Source organism: Vidua chalybeata, chromosome 3 (genome assembly GCF_026979565.1).
Source record: "Vidua chalybeata isolate OUT-0048 chromosome 3, bVidCha1 merged haplotype, whole genome shotgun sequence".
Classification (NCBI taxonomy): domain Eukaryota; kingdom Metazoa; phylum Chordata; class Aves; order Passeriformes; family Viduidae; genus Vidua; species Vidua chalybeata.
In genome coordinates this window covers 82,278,863-82,297,326 of record NC_071532.1, presented here as the reverse complement: position 1 = coordinate 82,297,326, position 18,464 = coordinate 82,278,863, and the positions used below count along the sequence as shown (strand labels likewise).

The 18,464-nt window shown below is 34.1% G+C and overlaps 1 protein-coding gene across 3 annotated transcripts in view; it reads left to right on the top strand.

The window, feature by feature from the left end:
- SENP6 (SUMO specific peptidase 6) overlaps nucleotides 1-18,464 on the top strand; it is a 73,370-nt gene that overhangs the window by 40,018 nt on the left and 14,888 nt on the right. For 2 of the 3 annotated variants that reach the window (XM_053938641.1, XM_053938640.1), the window contains 12 exons: nucleotides 2,592-2,662; nucleotides 3,915-4,054; nucleotides 6,394-6,796; nucleotides 7,924-8,156; nucleotides 10,640-10,810; nucleotides 11,678-11,720; nucleotides 13,216-13,395; nucleotides 15,303-15,529; nucleotides 16,121-16,227; nucleotides 16,314-16,430; nucleotides 17,270-17,392; nucleotides 17,616-17,708. In XM_053938641.1, the coding sequence (XP_053794616.1) occupies nucleotides 2,592-2,662; nucleotides 3,915-4,054; nucleotides 6,394-6,796; nucleotides 7,924-8,156; nucleotides 10,640-10,810; nucleotides 11,678-11,720; nucleotides 13,216-13,395; nucleotides 15,303-15,529; nucleotides 16,121-16,227; nucleotides 16,314-16,430; nucleotides 17,270-17,392; nucleotides 17,616-17,708 (1,908 nt within the window). Of the gene's footprint in view, nucleotides 1-2,591; nucleotides 2,663-3,914; nucleotides 4,055-6,393; nucleotides 6,797-7,923; nucleotides 8,157-10,639; nucleotides 10,811-11,677; nucleotides 11,721-13,215; nucleotides 13,396-15,302; nucleotides 15,530-16,120; nucleotides 16,228-16,313; nucleotides 16,435-17,269; nucleotides 17,393-17,615; nucleotides 17,709-18,464 lie in introns of those variants that run through there. The other variant, XM_053938642.1, reaches the window with a different exon arrangement.

Sequence of the window (18,464 nt, the reverse complement as noted above, 5' to 3'; positions counted from 1 at the left end):
ATTTTACTGGAGAAGGTATTAATGGATCTGCAGCTGTTCAGGCAGCAGCAAATACTGTGCCCAGAAGGGCAACTTCGTTTTGTAGTCTGTAAAAACTTCATTGTGGTGTGCTCTCCCTTTCTCTTTGTGGGTTTTTCAGGAAAGGAAAGTAGTAGAAGGTGCCCAAAGTTGCTGCCCTCTTGTGGAAGGGCTGTCACTGTCTCCAAGAAAGCATTATTTTTTAAAATTTTTTTAGCTGAAATCTCAAATTAGATAGTCTTTAAAGTTGTCTTCACTTTTCTTTCTAATTCAAAGAAACTTCAAGCCTGACTTTGAATTGCTAACCACACTAAAGTGTGTTGGGAAGCCTCAGTTGTCTTGGACCTGTTTTTTTGTGACTTGGGTTTGGGTGTTGCTTGTGCACTGTGAGTGTATAAGTACTATATTGTGGGAGAGGAAAGATACCCTTTTTTTCTTCTGCTACAGCCTCTGTATTCTTGCAAGTGTTTGGTTGTTTAATAGCTATAAACAGGAATCTATACTGCTAAAATAAAATTCAGGTGGGGGTAGATAATGCTAGTGTATTCTCATTTATTGTAAAAGAATTACTTAGCCTTATATGATAAATAATGAATTTATAATCTTAATAAAATAAATACATTTTGCATGCCAAAAATGTAATACAAATGTATGGTTCTTAGAAGAAAAGTTGTAAGTTAGAAATACGCAGAGACCTTGAATTGTGAACTACATTTTAAAAGAAATTTTAGTACTCTGTATCTGCCATATGATTTGCTTTATTGTTTGCTTTCAGTTAAATGACAAATAGTTTCAATATTGTTTCTCTTAAATATCATTTAAGTTTTAAGTATTTTAGACATCTTATAGAAAATGATTTTTCTAGAAGTAATTATGTTCAAAACAAGACTTACTGTTATGAAATACTAGTGAAAGATAGTTATTACAAGTGATGCAACAGCTTGCACACCCTTACTGCAGTATTTCTATTTTTCAAATCTAAAATGATGTTACAGCTTTTTAAAATTTTGTAGAATGTCATGAGCATTGGTTTTGATAGTACAGCTTCTCATAATTATGAGTTTGAGCTCTGCCTTTTATTTCCACTAATTCTGCCTTAAAGTAATTCCACGTGTTTGAATTTTTAAGGAAAATTATCTAAAAAAATAATGCATTGAATTTATGAATAAATATTCAAACTGAGTTTCCAGTTTTGATTTTAAAAATTCTGGGGCAGACGGATTGTTTCAGAAACACATTTGACACAATCAGTAATAAATAAATTACCTAATCATCATCTGTGATACGTTTGCCAGCAGTCATGAGAAAGTACTGTGACATCTCTACATTCTGAGTAGCCATGCTTGTTTTTCAAGCCTTCTTTCTGTCAGAATTTTCTTTAAAGCTGCAGCCCATCAACACATTCAAATGTGTTTGGTATTAGGCAAGAAGTGTCTCAAAGGGCATTGTAGATTAATCTTGTTCCAAAGATATTAATTAATAATGTTATCTACAAATGCAGAAAATGCAAAGGTTTTATCATTTGATGTATATTAGGAAATGGTGTGCTGAAAGAAACAAAATCTTATAACTGAAGCTAAAGTTTACTTCAGCCATAGCCAAATTTTTGTCAGATGGGTCTTCAAAATGTAGCTGTTAGTGGTGGTGTTACTGCCTGCAGCTGTTTGCTTTGCCCTTTCCCTGTTGATTAATGTCCTTGTAATCAGAGGTAGTAGTATGAGACATGTGTGACCCATTTGCAGCCCAGTGCTTAACTTTCCAATAAAACCAGTTTCTGGTGAGTTTGTTGACAAGGCCTCCTGTGTTTCAGATGTGTGCCATCCTCTGTCATGACAAGAATAGGATCTGAGCTGTAGTGCTCAGAGCACTGAGAAAGAAAGACAAGTGCTACAAACAGTAACCCACGTGCACTGAGCTTCAGGAATCTAATTTGCTATCAGCATGATTTGACACACATGTGTGCAAACTGAAAACATCTTTCAGGAGACTCAAATGTTGCTATATTATACAAGTTATACCAACAAAATGCTTACTATCCAGTAATTTGTCTATATTTCAATATTTTAAAAACAAATATATAGGATCCATGTCTGCTGTGTTGCTCTTTCTGGTTTTTGGCCACAACAGTTTTTGGTATCGAATCTCCTTCCTCTGTTTTGCATCTTTTCTTCTTGTTTTTTAAGTTGTGGAACTTGTGGAATCTACTTTTATATTAAAATAATAGTTGTTTCTATTCTTGGCTTTTTAAAGTATCTGTCTTGTATTTCATGAATGAGGAGAAGGGGAAGATGCAGGCTTCAATATTTGGAAACTTGGGTGTAAAAATGACAGAGTCCAGAACTATTGATTATTATAGAGGAGATTCAGATCAGAAACACTTCCAAGACATTTATTGTGGTTGTTTGTATCGTTCTGGTAATACTTTTTTATGTGTACAAATAGCATGTAATAGGAGAAGTTACTTATTTGTAGCTTTCAGATACATTTCTGGTTTGTTTTGTTAATGTATAATTGTGACTCGATTATAATGGTGTCTGTTAAAAGAACAACCATACGTCTTATTCATTTTCCAGAAAAGAATACCCACCTCAGCTTCAGAAAGTGGAAGCAGACCACATTAGATTACCACGGTCTCAAGGAGTGGGTAAGTTATCTTTAGAGTTCTCATTTCAAAGCAGAATAATTTTTTTAATACCTGATTTGGGTGGGTGTGTTACCAAATCTTATATAACCTTTGTTATATCTGCTTACAGCCTTAGATCGTGTTACTCCAGTTTTGTACAAGTTTGTGCATGAAGGGACGGTTTTGCCCTTCTTGACAGATTTCTGCAACTAGTTCAGTCATGTAATAATTTTAAATTAGGCTTCAGTTATTTTGAAAGCAACAGAAATAGGGAAGATTTGGGATCATAAAATTGGAGATGGAACAGATCACTGGAGTTAACTAGTCTGAGCCCAAACCCCCAGCTTGTTTGTGAATTATTGTTGAGGAACGTCTGTAGCAGTGTTAGTGCAAGAAAAATGCTATGTAGTAACCAGCAGTTGGTATGAAGTGTGTTCATACACTGAGGGAGTTAATAAAAGAACCAGCATCAGCTCTGTACCTCCACTGAAACATGCTCTTACATTGTTGTTAGATGCAACAACCTCGCTATTGGAGGTGCAGTAGAAAAAATATAGTTTGGTTTCAGGTGTGGAAATTGTGAAACTGGAAAAGAAAATACCCTGTGTTTTGTTAAGCTTTGTTAGCATAGATACAGTCTGTCTACCTGCTGTTCAGCTGCATAGTCACCTGCACTGGCAAGTTGTTCTGCTGTGCCATTTTAGGCTAATGTTAAGTAGATCTTCAGCAGTACTACTCTAAAGTAAGTTAGGAAAAAACCCCACCTGTTATTATTTTTTTTTCAAAAATTAGCCATTTTTTAGTTTTGAGATGTCTTCTTATAGCGGGATGTTTGTGAGACCATCAGTATGTATACTGAAAAAGTGTTCATATATATTTAAAAAAAAAAAAAAGAAAAGAGTCTTAAAAAAAGTTTTGTGGTCTAATAGCATAATCTAGCATCCTCTCCTATTTTTGGCAGTAGACCCTCCATTTGACTTGCAGTGAAGTTAGCATAGATTTATGAATCCAAAGCCTTTTGCAAAGATATAAGATAAAAATTGTCAGTGAGCGACTCTGTAATAGGATTACTAAAACTACGTTCTGAAGTTGCTTTGGGGAATGTTATTTTTTAGTCATACAACAAATCATGACACATTTGAAAGAGTGTAGATTTTTGAGGCTGAAAATGTATTTGTTTAGTTTGTGTATGTAAAAAAATAAGATGTTCATAATTATAACAGTATATGAGTGGACATTTCTTGTTAATGTTTTTGCATCTTTTCCCTTCTAGACAGTGTAATGGAGAATACAGATGACTCTGAATCAGAATCTGACATTAAAAGAAAGGTGCGACAGAAAGGTCATTGCAATTCATATCAATCTGACTTGAGTCTATCTTCTGCTACAAAAAAGTGCTTAACTCAGTCAAAGGTGGGTTATATTTAAAAAAAATATGTAAACTCTTGTTGAATTTGAAACGTTGCATATTTTAAAAACAGACATTCAGGACTAAAGCAGGTTGATGTTTTAAAAATCCATAGAGTTGGGAGGAAGATTTACGTAATTCAAAAAAAGTTATGGTGATAGAGATACTTAAGTGCTAATGTTGCTACTAGTTGCAAAATACTTCTTTTCTGACTTGAACAGACAGAAGCTGCACTGAAAAGAAAAGGAGTCTTGATTTTATTGAATACTGATTGATAAACCAGAGATTGATAATTTTAATTTGCTGAAATAGAGGAACAATATTCTGCTCTTGGACAGATTTATTTTTTCAGTGTCACGATTTTCTGTACTTAAAACAGTAAAGATTAAAGTACTGCAAAGATGCAAGTATTTTTTGTTAAGTTGCTCACTTATTCAGTGAGAGTAGTTCCTTAGGTGTCCAAATGGCATTCTCTGGTCTTCATGCAGCCAACCAGGATGTTTCTGTCAGGAAATTGTTTGAATATCAGATGTAAGATACTTTGGAAAGTGCTTTAAGGCTCTCTGTATTTTTTATCAGCTTCCCAGGCCACTATGGAAGTTTCATAGTGTACACATACAGGTCACATTGTTTGACTCTCAAAGCAAAACTTCCTGTAAGGAGATCTTGGTTTAAAAAAAAAAAATAGATCTATCATTTTTATATATGCTTAGCTTTTGTTTGAAACACCTGGTAATGCTCTTTGGAATTTCCATTGCTTATTTACTTAATTAATATGATGTTAATAAAAAACTGGTTTAAAATTTTTGGCATGTGGTTGAAGAGGGGTGCGATTGCTCTACACATCAGATCCTCCAGGTACTCTAGTTGCCTTCTCTTGAATATTTTTAATGTCTGATTGAAATTCTTCAATGTGATAAGCAGTATCTTTCTAAGAACTACATCCTGTAACAGCAGTAAGGCACAACACTGGTTTACATGTAACTTGCTATCATCCCACAGCTCAGATTTTAAGGGTCTGATATATTTTATCACTTTGAGTTTTTTTGCTTCTGTTTCTCTATGTGTAGCTTTGTTAAATTGCAGAAGTTTTGTAAAAATAATATGCTCTCATTGTATGATTTTTGACTTTAAATTTGGGGGTTGAAATTACTTCCCACACCTGTGGAAGTCTGCTTTTGGAGGCGTGTTCATGGCTGGGAGTGGGGAGCGGTCTAAATTGTGAAAGCTGTGTTTTCAAAGTAGATTCTGAAAGGCTTTGGTGAGATGTAGGTATTTGTCCAGTAGTTCACAGTCCAGTGGTTATGCCGTTTGAATTCAGTGCTCCAGGAGACAATAACATGCACTAAATTTTCATCTCTAGAGATGTCCTGTATTCACTTTGGTACTTGTTCTGTAGTTCGTATGTTGGTATTGAATCCCTCAGATTTAGAAGTCCAAGCTCTACACTGGTAATACAAAATTAAGTGGGAACAGGTAAATGTAAGAAACATAAAAGACATCTGTCTTTGTAGTGAGAGGATACATTTTCCCTTGTAGCCCCTGCTTGCTTCTTGAAAGTTTGGGGATCTCCTGTACCTCAAGTCCTATTTTCTTCTCTGTGGCACTTGACTCTAGAGCAATATATGTACTTTGCCTTTTCTTTGTCTCCCTTGAGTGATGAATTTTCCTGTGTGCCTTTCCAGGCTTTTAGAAGATACCTTGGAAGGACAAATACATTTGACCTACAAGGTTTCTTCAAATCCTGTCCAGTATTGCTCTAAGGATCCGTAGGTTACTTAATTTTTGTCGCATGGAACTGTTTTTACAGAAATGGTGTAACTGGACCATCTTGCTGATGGATATATGTATCCAAACAGTGTGCAAGGTTTTGTTTACAGAAGAAAATACAAGAAAAAAAACTGAATTGTCTAACATTAATTGCTTTAAAAATTGTCATAAATTAACATTTTAGAACATTTTTCATTTTCTTAAATGAAATAAAAAATTAAACTGTTTTGATGCTTGTTTTCTCACCTACTGTAATAGCTAATGTAGTTGTCAATTTTCACTGGACATTATGAAAATTTTTTTCACCAAAAGGGTTTTCAAGCATTGAAAGAGGATGCCTAAGTGTGTGATAGAGTCACCATCCCCAGAGATATTTAACAGACATGTAGTTATGGCACCTGGGGATATGGTTTAGTGATGAGAGTTCTGTGTTAATAATTGGACTTGATGATATTCAGAGTCTTTTCCAACATAAGTGATTGTATGATTCATTCTGAACAGAAATCAAGTACAAGATCTGGAAATTGTGTCTTTCTGCTTGCAATTACTGATTGTGTGTTTGTTTCTCCTTTAGCTTTTGGAACAGATAGATTATTCTACTGAATGCCCAAATTGTGGGAGAGCAAATGAAAATCAGACCAAATGCCGACATTGTGAAAGTGCTTCTCTAAAGGATTTGCAAAGAGTCTCCAGACAAACTGTGACATTAAGCGAATCTGTGGGACCTTTATCACGTTCTTCAATACATCAGAATTCAGCAGGGCAAAAATCTTCAGGTACAGGGTTCAGCACAAAGAAGTTTTATAGTTCTGCTGTTGGAAAAGGTCCAGCGGATATTCTGCTGAGTAATGAGGTTGTAGGACATTCTATGTTACGACAGAATGGAAAAATTGGTCTTATATCTGGGACAAAAAATCCTAAAATTACAGGAAGCTTAAGACAGAGGAGTACAAGACCATCTGAACTAAATGATCCAAGTAAGTACCTTTTTTATGAATACAGCCATTAGCTGGAAACCCAGCATATTGTATAACGAAGGAACTGTTTGTGCAGGTTTACATAACTGATGTTGCAGGGAATATTTTTGTGTGTATCTTCTTGGGAAAGAGGGACAGAACTTTTAATAATTTCCTTTTCATATGCAGAGGTACTCTTCAAGAAAGGTCAACATTGGGGAAAACAAAAATAATTTTGTGACTTTTTTTCTTTTGTTTGTTTTTTAAAAAATAATTTTGTTTAGGGTATTGGAAAAAACAGTATTCTTAGGAGAATTCCATCATTCATTCTCCCAAGAGGAAAGACAGCATTTGATTTTTATTTTGTGTTTTCTCTCCTCTTTTCTTCTAAGCTTTTCATCTATTTAAATTTCATAATTTGTAAAATGTTAATTTCTGCACTTTCTCTTTGTAAACTCAGTAAGCAAGAAGAATGGAGTAAAGGAAATTATGATTCTGGTTCTGTGCTTAATTTATTAGACCATGTTGTCCTACTAATTTGAAGGATTTCAGTCCTAATTTCTCTTGTTGCTTTTTAGGTTGTATTACTTACTGTCAATTCTTGACTGAACCAAGTTCACTTCTGTCTAGAGGTGGATTAATGATACCATTTTTTGTATAGTTAATTATAAGAAATTAAAAACAAGGCAGAGAGTGCTTGCAACCAGACTCCAAATAAACATTAGTAAAAACATACTATAATGATACATGCAGATTTTTTGGCATTGCAGGACAATTATATAAATTACTTCTAAGGTAATTTCTTTCTAAAAAGAAATTTCTATTACAGAACAATATAGTGGTTGAGAATGTAATATTTTCTGTTTAGTTGTTTTGTCTAGTGATGATGAGGAGGAGAATAGTGGCAGCATTAGGAGCGTGGAAAGCCTTTCACCTGGTCCTGCAGATTCAGCCCGCTCCTCCCTATCTCCTTCTACAGGAAAGGTGGAAGCAGCATTAAAGGAAAACAATTGTGAAGTAGGACAGAGAATAGGTAGTATAACAGTAGTACAGAACTTGCCATCACACTAGCAAGAAAAGCCAAAAATGAAAAAAGAAATTTGTTACAGAACGATATAGTGGTTGAGAATGTAATATTTTCTGTTTAGTTGTTTTGTCTAGTGATGATGATGAGGACGAGAATAGTGGCAGCACTAGGAGCATGGAAAGCATTTCACCTCGTCCTGCAGATTCAGCCCGCTCCTCCCCAGCTCCTTCTACAGGAAAGGTGGAAGCAGCATTAAAGGAGAACAGTTGTGGAGTAGAACAGAGAATAGGTAGTATAACAACAGATACAGAAATTGCAGTCACACTACCAAGAAAAGCAAGAATGAAAGATCAGGTACTATTTAATGCTTTGTTTAAAGAAAACAGAATCAAATAATAAATGGAATATGTAAAGGCTTGTTTTGCATTGTCAGAAGTTGACTGTATTTGATTGTTTTTCGTACTCAGCAGCTCATCAAGTAGTCTCTCTGCATACTTAATACTGGAAACATAAGAAAGTGTGTTCATTACATTTTTACAAGCATTCATAATGATTTTAATTATGCTGTTAAATGCTTCTGTGTTGAATGTTTACTCTTTGACACTGGACAGGGGGTCTCTGTGAAGCTCAAGGTCTCAGTTTGCAGCAGAATGTCAGTACCAGCTGTTGCCTGTTGAGACTTTCTGAAGTTAACCATGAAAAGAGACACTGGGATCAATAATGGCTCTTTAAAATGCTTTGACAACTGTCCCAATTAATAGCACTTATTTTAGGACTTTAGTGGTGGGGCTTGTGTTTTTTAGTTGAGTACTGCTGTAAGAATTGGATAAGCAAAGACAAAAAATACACCATGAGCACACCTTAAGTGTGGCCAAAGGGCAGAGTTTTCATACTGTGTTAAAAGCCATCTCAAAAGTGAGCCATTAAGAGGAATAAGTTCCAAGTGGCAATTGGTAGTGGAATAATAGTCAGGATTAAAACTATTCTTGACTCACTTTTCCAATTTCACTATTGAGAGTTTGATTCAACAAGAGAATCCACTCAGATTTCCAATTCTTTGAGTTAGAACACTAAAGTACTGATGCCAAAACCTTGCTATGTTGAGATTCAGAAGCCAGCATTCTAGTGCTGTAGTTGATGAAATTCTGCATGTTTATAATATGTTGTATAATTAGTCACCACTATCAATATGAAGCTGTGAACCTCCAGCCTGTGATAAAGCTGTAAGGCTCAAAGCTTGGATTATAAATAGTTCTTGAATTAAGTAATTCTGGCAGTCTGTGCTGAACTAATTGAAAGCATTGCATTGTGAAGGCAGTGGTGTCTGACTTCTGAAACTCTCCCAAATGTTTTTTTTTTGTATATCCGTATGTTCCTGTTCACTAGTCTTTACAAACCAGTTACAATACTATATGTTGGATTATTTTAGAGTCCAAGTTTACTTTTGAAAATGGGGGAAATAAAAAGCTTTTTTGTGAAATATAACATAAATTTTACATTGATTGAATTAACCCACCAAGATTTGGAGATATCACAGAAGTTTTCTTAGATATAATAGAAAAAGATTTATTCAGCTGTCTTTCTCTCAAAATATTTTTGTTTACTGAAGAGACTAGTTGAATATAGCATCATTTCAGACTCTGCTGTTTTATTGTTTGTCTGTGATTTGTTTTGAGCTTTTAATAACATTTAGCCAGTCCAGCAGACAAAAAGGAAAAGCTCTTTGCAACAAGAGGCCTAGGAAAACATTTTAATTACAGGGATTTAGAATCCCTACCTTCTCCAGTGTATAAAATGAAGGAATCATCCAAAAGTAGATTTTGAATTATTGCCATGATAGGTTAGGGTTTCGGGACTTTGAAATAATTTTTGAGATTTAGTCTTAGCAGAAACACTGAATCCCTTAGAATGTTTTTCTGTGGGAGTTAATTGCATTTTGTAACAAAAAACAATGTTTATTTGTGGGCAGCTTTATGAAACAATATGAATACCAAAGAAAAGACTAGTGTACAAAAAATCAACAAAATAGAGCAATATAAGCAATACAACAAATAAATATATTTATATGCTATATTTATATTTATATTTATATGCTATCAGCACGCTTTATTTCATTTCAGTAGGTTCATTGGTAAGATTATTTTGTTGGTTAACAGGATACTTTATTGAGATTACAGCTTCAGTCAGCATCTAGAGACTTCTCTTGAACTGAAGCCAAACACCACATGGCCTTCTTTCAGTGTTCAGTCTTCTGACCTTGCAATCTATCCTAAAACCATTTTAGTTCTATAGAGATGCCTTAAGGAAGTTTGATTTGGCTTATTTATTTGTGTTTCTTGAAGACTATACTCTGCTAATGTGGTGATGCAATATATTTCAAGAACTAGTCACCAAAAGCTTGAATTAACAAAAACTGAAAGAAAAAAATAAACCACCAGACTGTTGTGGTTTTACAGGATTAGTGCTTTTTTATCTAAATAAAATGTTTTAAAAATAACTTTGTTTACTAGACTGCATAGTGTTTCCAAAAGATAAAAATAAATCTGTTTTGGCAATTTAGAAGTGCTATTTGTGATTTGGAAGTGTCAATAAAGTGTCTACAAGTGTCAGCTTACCTTTTATTTTCTTTTTGAATGTAGCAATATTAACATCCTCAGGTATTACAAAAAGTCTTTTAGGATTTATCTACCTTCTATATGTGTTTGAGGTGGATGCTCTAGTAAGTAATCCTGTTGACCAACAGAAAAGTAGCTAAAAATTTAGTCATGAGTTTCAACAAGCTTGGTTTTGCAATAAACCTTGGTGAGACATTCTGAAACCTGAAAATTACATTGCAGTTCGGGAACATTGTCTCTAACACTCCAATAAAACGGCGCAAAGTTATTTCTCAAGAGATGGTAAGCGAGGCCGTACCCCTAAGTTACCAGAACTCCTGTGAAAGTGTCATTCTGAACTGCCGAAGCATACGGATAGGAATGCTGCGCAGGATGGTGGTGGAGCCTGTGATTGTAAGTAACCGTGCTCTTTGCCAGCTTTCTTTGCAGGTTCTGGTGGATATTGTATTTTTGTATTTGAACAACATCCTATTTTGCCTTTGTCTGGGGAACAGTAAGTTTGTCTCTAATTTCAGAGGCTGTGATTTCCAGAGAACCTCAAATTAGTGCTATACTCTAACACATGCAGTTTAGCTCTGGTTCTTAATGTAAATGTTGTGCTGCAGCACTCTGAAAGAACTCATTGACAAGCTGGGGGGAGGTTATGGGCTAGCATGTGTTTGTTAAAAAAATTGAAAACAACAGCTACAAGAAGTTGATAGGTGCAAGGAAGAAGCTTTGTCCTAGAGGTGAATAATTTTCCTTCTACAGATTTTTTTTTTGTCAGCCTTGAAACGTGGTGTTTTCAAGGAGTCCTTGAATGTTAGTTGTATGCAGTCAGCCACATAGAATGGATACTTCTTGCTGGAGTAACCACAGAAACAGCAGAGTTGTTACTTGTTCTTTCCACATCTCTACAAAACATTATTGTTTGATTTCCCTAAATGCTGATAGAGGACGTTTTCTTTTGAAGAAATAGAATTTGTGTATTTTTCAGAGTATTGTAGAAGTTTTTGAAAACTTGAGTACTTCAGAGAGATCTAAAGTTTAAACAGTCAATATGACTTAAAGAGACTAGAATAGCAAAGAATATGCTTGCCTCGAGTTGTGCTAAAGTGTACCTTTTGTTTTTTCTGAAAACTTGCATTACAAATACTAGTTTTCAAATGTTTATTACTTAAATACTAAGTCCATTGAAATGTGTTTGCTAACAGTATAAAGGCTTTCAGTTAGTTAAAATTTGGAGAAGATGTGAGATCTTAAAATTGTGTTGTCTTTCAGTTTTGCCTGGATTATATCAAAATACGCCTAGAGAGTCAAGAAGGTGAGAGTATTTTTCATTTTATGTTAGTACTCAGTATATTTCTTCTGAATTAAGTAACTCTGACAAAGGTATTAACAAGTGAATCCTAATTTAATGTTTATTCTCATTTTGTCATTTGTGTAATAAATATACTGGGTGTTTGTAGTCAGATAAGAGAAAAGAAAATGGAGAGTACAATTTTGACTTGCCCTTTAACAAAGTGATTAACAAAAATAAAAAGCAAGAGCAACCCTCCTGTAAAATGTTAGCTTTTTGAAATTGTATTAGTTCTTTTATTTCAGTTGTGTTAAGTAGCTAGTAAAAACCACACTGGTTTCTTAAACCTTTCCTGTCTAGATCTCTCTTGAGAGAGATCAATTTTGTCTCTAGTGTGAAAGTTGTATATTTCATGTCACTGAAAGAAATAGTGTCATAATTTGGAAAGGCTGAGTTGCAGCTCCTGCTCTGTTTCCTCTCTTTTCTTTTGAAGGGTTTTGCTCTGGACCTGAAAAGCTTTGTTACTTTTTGTTAATTTTAAGTTGTATTCTTAAGATCCAGTCCTGTTGAATGTTGCTGTTGTTATTTGTAAAAGAGAACTATTGTATTTTGTAATTATTATATGCAGAAAAGTGTCTCACAACCTGTAAATATAAGTGTAGCCTTTGCTCAGTCAAGTATTTAAGTTTATGTTGCATCTAAAATACAAATGCATGGAAACTGAATTTTCATGTTTTAAATGTATTTTTGAAAACAAAACGCTGAAGAGCTTAGTATAATTTGTAGAAAATAGCTATTAAGTTTTAGTTAAAACAGCTCTCTGGTGCAGTTATTTCCATGTCACCTAATTTGTCAATAGCATGAAAATGGTGACTCAGTAAATGCTGTGTCTGTTGGGGCAATTAGCACTTTACCAGGTGGGGTTTTTTTTGAGTTTTGCATGTATATCCACTTCTATATCAAATTTTACAATACAGTAAAGCCTGTAAAAAACTTAATATTGGCATCGGCAGCATCAGATGCAGTGGTAAAATTCTGCCATATTACTGACATATCTTTTGGGCAATAAACTGGGAGTAGTCCTTTGTTTCCTCAGGCAATCAGATCATTTCTCTGCATGTGTTTATGCTCTTCTTTTTAAAGTTATTTTTCATATGGGACCTTGGTGAAAGATAAATGTACAAAGAAAATTTTACAAACTTAATGTAAAATGTGCCATAGCAATAGTTGCAAATTTAAATCACTGGCAATTGTGGGGTTTCTTCCTGTGGAATAAAAAGAGTTGGTGGGCAGAAAACAGTTTTTTTCTGATGCCTTTCTTGACAGATGACTTTGGAATTTAGCCTGTCTTTTAAGATATGAAAAGCCATCACTTCTTGCATGTCTGTTAACTTTAAAGTTTTATGTACTTAAGAAGTTTAGTGAGCACATAGGAATTACTTATTAAAATAAAGGGGGAAATTGTAAAGGAAATTTACAGATGTTTATTGTATTTTAATATGTCATTATTTTTTCATAGAATCAGAAAGTGATATAAGAGAGATTAACCTGAAAACTTCAGAGCTTACTAAATGTGAATGGTGTAGTGTTCGAAAATTGCCAGTAGTTTTCCTACAAACAATACCTTCAACCTGTAGCAGTCTGAGAGATCAACTGAAAATGAGTAAAGATAATGTCTGGTACGAATGCAAAGGAGACAGTAAGTAAAATAATTCTAGTTTACTGTTCACTTCAAATTGTATTTTCATGTTTTGGGTCATGAATGAGTGCATTAAAACTAAAAGGGTCATCATTGGCTGGGGTCGGTGTAGTGTTTTTTCAGACACTATTACCTTCCCAGGCTGAGAAGGAGTGCAGTTCAGAACAGCTGGACATCCTCTTTGTCCAGAAACATGCTAGTTACAGCACTCAGTCAGTTTAGTACAACTTTTTTCACTAATATTTGTACTGAATGAGAGCAAATTGGTTTGGTTAGCTTTTGTATACGAGCCTTTACATTTATATGGCAGCTTTTGTAATACTTCTACCATCTGTGCTGTTCTACTGACAGGCTTTAGCTTTTGTAGAAACTGTTGTATAGGTTGCCTTGGGGTTTTTTCCCCCCCAGCATACTTGTCATGATGGTGTGAGATACAGAACTACCTGCTTGGAGAATATGTGGATTATATTCATGTATATAAAAACTAAACTTAATTTCTACATAATTTTCAAGGTCCTAGCATCTTAATATGCACACCTGTTAAATGTAACATTTAGTCCTCTTTCTCCTCAATAGGCTTTTTTTCAGGTTAAATTTTGTGGTTATGTATACTCACACACAGTTTTGTACATACACTAAAGCATTCAAACTGAGGAAGTATGCTTTCAGCAGTCTCAGAATTGAGTGCTCCCATAATACTGTGTAATAGTCTCCATGTCCTATAAGAGGTATGAGCTGTAAGGAGTCTTACAATTACAGAAGTAATTGGAGAGCATACAGGAGACCTGGACACAGTTCTGGAAGCAGGAATTAGACCCCAGGTGAACACAGGTGTTCACAAAAAAAGAAAAAGCTTCCCAAGTTGTCTGTGTGAGAAGTCCCTCTCTTGGCATGGCTCTCAGCAGTGTCCGCACACGGCTCTTCTCCCTGAGGCTGTGGCACAAAGTTTAACATCCAGCTGCTTTATTGCATTTGATATGCAGGAGCACTTTGTGATAGCACAGTTGCTCTCTGCTTTGTAAGCAATGAAATTAATTTAAGCCTGTATCCAGAGCTGTGTAAGCAATTGTATGTAGATGCCAAACAGAACAGAACACCATGCCTCCCAAACAGAACACCCAAAAGCCAGTTAGGTATCTAAATTCTGTGCACAGTAAATTGGGAATTATGCTGCTGAAAAATGATTTTTCACAAGAGTTAGCATGCTGGGTTAAGAATGACCAAAGGGAAATGGTTATGCTCGTGTCTGAAATGCCTCTTACAGAGAAACAGGTCCTGGCAGCTCTGTGTTGGGCAGCAATTTGAGACTGGGATTTGCAGCCTGAATTCTATTCCTTTTTCTGACTGTGTAAAATAATTCCTTTTAGTGCAATTTACTGCTTTTTGATTTTTCAGATCATATAAGTGGATGATATTTATATAGTAGATGATCGATCTGAGCAATTCTCCAACTTCTTCAAAAACAGTGATGTTTTATAGCATAGTCTCCTAGGATCAGAGAGGAAATTATGCTGAATATACAATTTTTGAAATTGCAGTGAAACAATAGGGTAGGAACTGCAGTAAGAAAAAGTATTGGTTACAGAGTCTTACTCTCATTAAACAGAGATGTTATTTCAGAATATGTTTTGGCTTTGCATTTGTGTCATTTAAAATTTATCAGATGAAATATTTAACATTTCTTGATAAAGGTAGAAGTTGAATGCAGTCTTTGCAAATGCAGATAAGAAAGGTTTGGCAGTTAATCCTTCTCTCTTGTCCGCTCACATTTGAATTACTTCTTACATACATTATCAGCAGTGTGTAGTCATGTTGGCCTCAAATTCCATGAAATCTGTTTATATTTGCAACATGATTTATTTTATTTTATTCCTAAATGAATAATTTTCTCTCTGCTTTTTTTGCAGGTCAGGAAGAACAGTACATAAGTTTAATTTTTGAAACTGGTCTTGATCCTCATGCAAATTCAATATTTGAAAAAATAATTATGGACATTGGTATTAGAAATAATATTTCTGACTTCTTTGTGAAAATTTCCTTTGAGGAAGCCAATGCCAGGCTTGTTGCATTTACTAAGTGCTTGGAGGACAATTCTAAAGGAAGCCCGTCTCACAGAGAAAGCAAAATAAAAAACGTAATAGTGTTTTTGTTTTAGAACTAAATCATTGTATTATGTGGGTTACAAATACACTAAGGATATTGTGTTAGCCAAAAAAAATTCCATCAACTTTAGATGGCTTTTATATGAAAATTCCCAGACTGGTCCATGGTGGATTATGAAACTATGGGAAATAGTCTATGCATTCACAGTACTTTTTAGGGTGTTTAGTTTGATTGTAAAGTTATACAACAGTCCACAAGTAATGCTGTTATTTAAAAATTATCAAGGGATAAGAAGTCTTTATTATAATCAGACAACATCATTTTTTCCAACTGGTAAAATTAGGTTATTTCAAACAAGGAATTAAGTTGCACTGTTGTAGTTACATTTAATTAATGCTTTCATTAAGCAATCTACTTTTAAAAGAATTAGAAAGTTTTGTGATTCTGCAAGAAATAAGCAAAGAACTAAATGTAATAGATAAGGTAGGGAAGGAAAAAAACACACAGACTTAAAGTTTTCAAAAGAAACAGATGTAACAGTGGTGGCCTTCATGAACTTTTATTACCATTTCAGTAAAATTGAGCACAGTATGCAAATTAATATTGACTCTATTCTCTTAAGGTTGCTTCTGAGTCCAAAATGCAGCAACGAAATAAACAGTTACCATTTTTTGATGATGATGAAGAAATTGGCGAACCACAGACAGTATTTATTGGTCCTATAGAAAAGTAAGATATTTATCTTTGCCCTGTAATAATTCTCTGAGGAGTTTTTGGCATTTCATACTTCTTATTGAATGTATTTTTCTTCTCAGGTTGATAGTTTATCCACCTTCTCCAGCTAAAGGTGGTATTTCTGTGACCAACGAAGACCTCCATTGTCTAAATGAAGGAGAATTTTTAAATGATGTTATTATTGATTTTTATTTAAAGTAAGTTTTATTTCACATCAGTTTTTAGTCGTCTTTTGCTTTGAAACTTGAAAAGTTCTGCCATTAAAAATTCATAGGTCAGTTGGTAGCACTTGGTCTCCAACTATGTATAGCCGTGATTTTAAAGGCTGTTTTTTGATCTTGCAAGAAAGTTTGGTTCTTTTCCTGTCCTGCTTGACAGTGACATCGTTCCTATCTGGATAAAGGGTCTTTGAACTTTTTAACATTTCAGGAGCAAATTTAACAAAAAAAAAAAAAAAAAAAGACTTTTTAAAGTTCAGTTGTTCTTTCCAGAGTATCTGTATTTCCTGGAATTTCATTTGTTTTGATTAATGTAATCCATAAATTAATTTTGTGCTGTCACTGATGCTGCAGATGTTAGAAGTATATTAAATTGTTACATGCTGCTGGTTTTATGCTACACATAAGGTGTGTATGTATATTTTTCAGTCTATTAGCATATTTTCAAAGTAAAAATCAAATGAGTATGTACTCTTGGGACTGTTTGGGGATCTGGTGGCTCAAATACAAAATACAGGTCTCTTAGATAGGTTTTTATGTAACAAACTCCTTAAAAAATTGTTTTCCTGCCATGAAACAAAAATAAATACAAGAGCAGCAGAACAGCTTGTTGATTAAGCAGAGAAATAATACCTTGAAATATTTACATAAGTTTTGATTAATTACTTCCTGTGGATAGTCAGCTCCAAATAGCTATTCTGTGAGAAGCTGCTGTAATTTGCTGGGGAGTACCTGTTAGCAATTCTTTTTACTGTGGTGCTAAGTACTTTGAGTTAAAACTTCCATTATTTTTTTCTTTTTTTTTTTTAACTAATTAGGTATTTGGTACTTGAAAAGCTGAAAAAAGAAGATGCTGATAGAATACATGTGTTTAGTTCATTCTTCTATAAACGCCTTAATCAAAGAGAAAGAAGAAATATTCATGAAACTTCAAACCTTTCGTAAGTCTGTTGATAAGTCAGTTTAACATAGAGCTAAGTGCAGTGAAGGCCTTTAAAAACATATGCTTTACAGAGAGAAATATCAACAGAACTCTAGGAAACATCTCTAGCAGACATAGAATATCCCTTGATCATCTTAACAACCTGTTAAGGTGAAAATATCTGGAAAATGCTCCCTCAAATAAATTAAGCCACCCTACAAATGATATATTTCTTATTGCAGAATACAACAGAAGCGACATGGGCGAGTAAAAACGTGGACACGGCATGTTGATATTTTTGAGAAAGATTTCATTTTTGTTCCCCTTAATGAAGCGTAAGTGAATGTACCTTTTTGTTACATTTGGTAAAGGCTTAAGCGTCATAATTCTGAAATTGAAAGTTACATTACAATAAGAATTAAAGTTAAAAATTAAGAGAATAAACTTATTTTTCCAGGTGATAAAAACGAAATAGTTCTGTAAGATCTTTAAATGTCATAGTGTAAGAATTGTCAGACAATATAAAGACAGCAAAAATTAACCTTTCTGAGTACCTTTTCTAGGTTTTACCTCAATCTCTTGCATTCTTTCTTCTAAGCTTCTCACGTTGATAACTTTTGGATTTATCTTTCTTAGTCTTTTCTAATGAGATCTCTCTGGTATAGATGGGATCATCTTTAGTTACAATAAACTGATATTGAAAGAAAACTTAATTGAAAATCACTACTGCATTGAGAACTTTATTCTTTTCTTTAAATCCCTTTGTCCTGATATTTGTTAAGGGTTGGGAAGCAAACAATTAGCATTTTAATGGTTGCTAGGGACTTTGAGGATGCTTGCTTTCCTTAACATGAGAGCAAGTTGTCACAAACAAATTTCTGTATTTCACAGAAATAATCTAAACAGTTCTTAAGCCAAAATGTTTATGAAAGTTAAAGTACAATATTTTAAACATATGCACTAAAAATAAAATAAGGACAGATAGACAGAAATTTTCTAACTGACGTCTCATAGGCATACCTAGCTGATATTTCAAAACTTAAAAAAGAGATTTTTTAAAATAAAAAGGTGATTTATATTGGTACTGTGCC